The following is a 3378-nucleotide window of genomic DNA, read 5'->3' on the forward strand; positions in this document are numbered from 1 at the left end:
CCATGATTTCATATTTAGCATTCCTTGCTTGTTTGGCTTTTGTGTGTTTGAAATCATTTAAAGATAAATATGTTCCTCAGGTTGATCCCAGACCTAAGCCTTTAATATTATGTCTCATGAATATGTAAATAACCTGAACTTTACTTTGTTATATAATGGTATATCTGTGTTCAAAGAGTCACAACTACACCACTCTCCATTAGAAGTTCTGGAAAAAAAAGTTCTCTAACAATGGACTGGACTTGGAGAATCCTCTTGCTGGTTGCAGTAGCTATAGGTAAAATGGTTCCCAATTCCAAGGATGGGGAAATGGTTTTGGATACTCAAGGTGAATTTCATCCACCCCAATCTACTCTTCAGCAGGCAGCCACTCCCAGGTCCAGCTGGTGCAATCTGGAGCTGATCTGAAGAAGCCTGGGTCATCAGTGAAGGTCTCCTGCAAGGCTTCTGCATACACCTTCACTAGCTACTATATGCACTGGGTGCGGCAGATCCCTGGAAATGGGTTTGAGTGGATGGGGTTGATTTATCCAGGCAATGGTAATACAAACTATGCACAGAAGTTCCAGGGCAGAGTCACCATGACCAGGGAAACATCCACAAACACAGCCTACATGGATCTAAGCAGTCTGAGATCTGAGGACATAGCCATGTATTATTGTATGAGAGACACAGTGTGATAACCACATCCTGAGTGTGTCAGAAACCCTGAATGAGAAGCCAGCTGCATTGACTTTAGAGATGACAGTTTAGATTAGACTTCAGGATGTCTTTCTTTATTGTTGTTTCTGTTCCATGCCATAGAGTCACTTACAACACATCAACATTGTACACAACTCAACAAAACATAGCCTGGGTCTAAATCATCCTCACAATTGCTGTTACATTTGAGACTATTGTTGCTTCCACTGTGTAAGTGTATCTTGGTGTGAGTTGACCCTCCACATTACCAAGCATGATCTCTTTCTCCAGGGATTCATCCCTCTTGATAACATGTCTGAAGTATGAAAGACAAAGTTTTGCCATCTGTTTCTTAGGAGCACTCTAGATGTAATTCTTTCAAGACAGATTTGTTTGTTCTTCTGGAAGTCCATAATCTTTTACGCCATTATAATTCAAGTGAATCAATTAATCTTTGGGCCTCCTTATTTATTGTCCAACTTTAACATGCATATGTGGCTATTTAAAATATCATGACTTGGTTCATGTGCACATTAGTCCTCAGACTGATATATTTGCTCTTGAACACTTTAAAGAAGTCTGTACATCAGATTTATCCAATGAAATAAATTGTTTGATTTCTTGATTGTTGTTTCCATGAGTGCTGATTGTGGAGCCAAGCAAAAAGAAACCTTTAATGACTTCAATGTTTTCTCCATTTATCATGATGTGTTGGTTACTATTAGTGTGGCACTATAGGATAAACACTGGACAGCAAGGTCCATTTGAATTGCAATTTCAATGGCTCAAACTCACTAGCTGCCCATCAGAAACCCTATACATGGTTGCTATGAGTTGGAATCAACTCAACAACACTTGTTATTCTGTGCCATCAAGTCAGTCGCAACTCATAGTGAAACACTGAATGAAACAAAAGAATGAAACAGTGCCCCTTTCTGGGCCAACCTCACAATGGTTGTTTCCAAGTAGAAATCTGGCTGCACTACTTCCAACAGAGATCTGTTCGTTATTTTGGCAGTCAATGAGTACTTTCAATATTCTCCTCTGACACCATTAAAAAAGTACATCCATTCTTCTACCATCTTCCTTATTCACTGTCCAACTTTCAACCGTCTGTGTGGTTATTGAAAATACCATGCTTTGGGTCAGGAGCACTTTGGTTCTCAAACTGACTTCTTTGCTCTTCAACACTTTAAAGAGGTCTTGTGCAGTAGATTTGTCCCATTCAATGTGCCATTTGATTTCTTTACTGCTGCTTCTGTAAGTGTTGGTTGATTTGAGAAAAATGAAGTCTTTGACTACTTCACTGATTTCTCCATTTATATGGATGTTGTTTATTGGTCCAATGGGAGGGATTCTGTTTTCTTCACATTGATACGGAACCCATACTAGTCTGTGGTCTTTGACATTATTCAGTAAGCATCATATGTCCTCTTCACTTTCAGCAAGCAAGTTTATATCATTAGCATATTGCAGGTTACTAATGAGTCTTCTTCCAATCCTGATGTTATGTTTTTCTTTATATAATCCAGCTTCTTGCGTTATTTGCTTAGCATACAGAATGAATAAATATGATGAAAGATTATAACCCTGGAGCACAACTTTCTTAATTGTAAGTCATTTGGTGTTTCTGTGTTCTGATCAAACAACTGTCTCTTGGTCGATGTACAGGTTCCTCATGAGCACAAACAAGTGTTCTGGAATACCCATTCTTCACAATGTTTTTCATAGACTGTCATGATCCACAAAAATCAAAAGAGTTTGTATAGTCTATAAAGCACAGGCAAACATGTTTCTGGTATTCTCTGCTTTCAGCCAAGATCCATCTGATGTCATGAGCGATAACCCTCATTCCATATCCTGTTCTTAATCTGGCTTGAATCTCTGGAATTTCTCTCTCAATGTATAGTTGCAGCTATTTCTGTATTGTATTTAGTAAAACTTTACTCACTTGGGGCATCAGTGATATTTCCCCATGACTTCCGCATTCCATTGGGTCACGGCTCTTTGGAATGAGCACAAACACGGATCTCTTCCAGACAGTTGGCCAGGTAGTTGTCTTCCAGATTTCTTGGCATAGATGAGCGAGTGCTTACAGTGCCACATAAATTTGCTGAAAGATTTCAGTTTGTATTCCATGTATACCTGGTGTCTTGTTCTTTTCCAATGACTTCAATGCACCTATAATCATTGACTCTTGATCATATGCTGTCTCTTGAAATGGCTGAACATCAGCCTTTCTTTTATTCGGTACAGTTGTTGTTGTTGTTATGTGCTGTGGAGTTGGTTCCGACTCATAGCGACCCTGTACAGGGTTTCCGTGGCTGTAAATATTTATGGGAGCATAAAGCCTCAACTTTCTCCCATGGAACAACTGGTAGTTTCGAACTTCTGACCTTGCGGTTCGTAGCCCGATTTGTAACCACTCCGCATTTCTTTGCAGATGTCATTATAATATCAGCTTTGTCTTCTTGCTCTGTCGGTTGAAATTTTCTGTTCAGTTCTTTTACCTCTTCACTTCTTCCATTTGCTTTGGCATCTGTATGATGGAGAACTAGTTTTAGACTTTTTTCTGACATACATTTTGGTCTTTTTCTTCCTTCATATAAATATATATATATATATATTTTTTTTTAAGAAGTTTTTATTGTGAATTATGTGGGTTTACATGGGAGAACATCAGTTTTACATTCATCC

The 3378-nt window shown here is 38.7% G+C and overlaps 1 gene segment (V, D, J or C); it reads left to right on the plus strand.

Moving 5' to 3' along the window:
- Positions 1 to 231: 231 nt before the first annotated feature.
- On the plus strand, positions 232 to 2390 carry LOC102830927 (the record flags this gene model as incomplete). The annotated part of the segment is given in 3 exon segments: positions 232 to 277; positions 364 to 660; positions 2353 to 2390. Coding segments are annotated over 3 exon segments (381 nt in total), but the record flags the coding sequence as incomplete, so codon positions are not given.
- Positions 2391 to 3378: the final 988 nt, after the last annotated feature.

The sequence above is a fragment of the Chrysochloris asiatica genome, unplaced genomic scaffold (genome assembly GCF_000296735.1).
Source record: "Chrysochloris asiatica unplaced genomic scaffold, ChrAsi1.0 scaffold00260, whole genome shotgun sequence".
Taxonomy (NCBI): Eukaryota; Metazoa; Chordata; class Mammalia; order Afrosoricida; family Chrysochloridae; genus Chrysochloris; species Chrysochloris asiatica.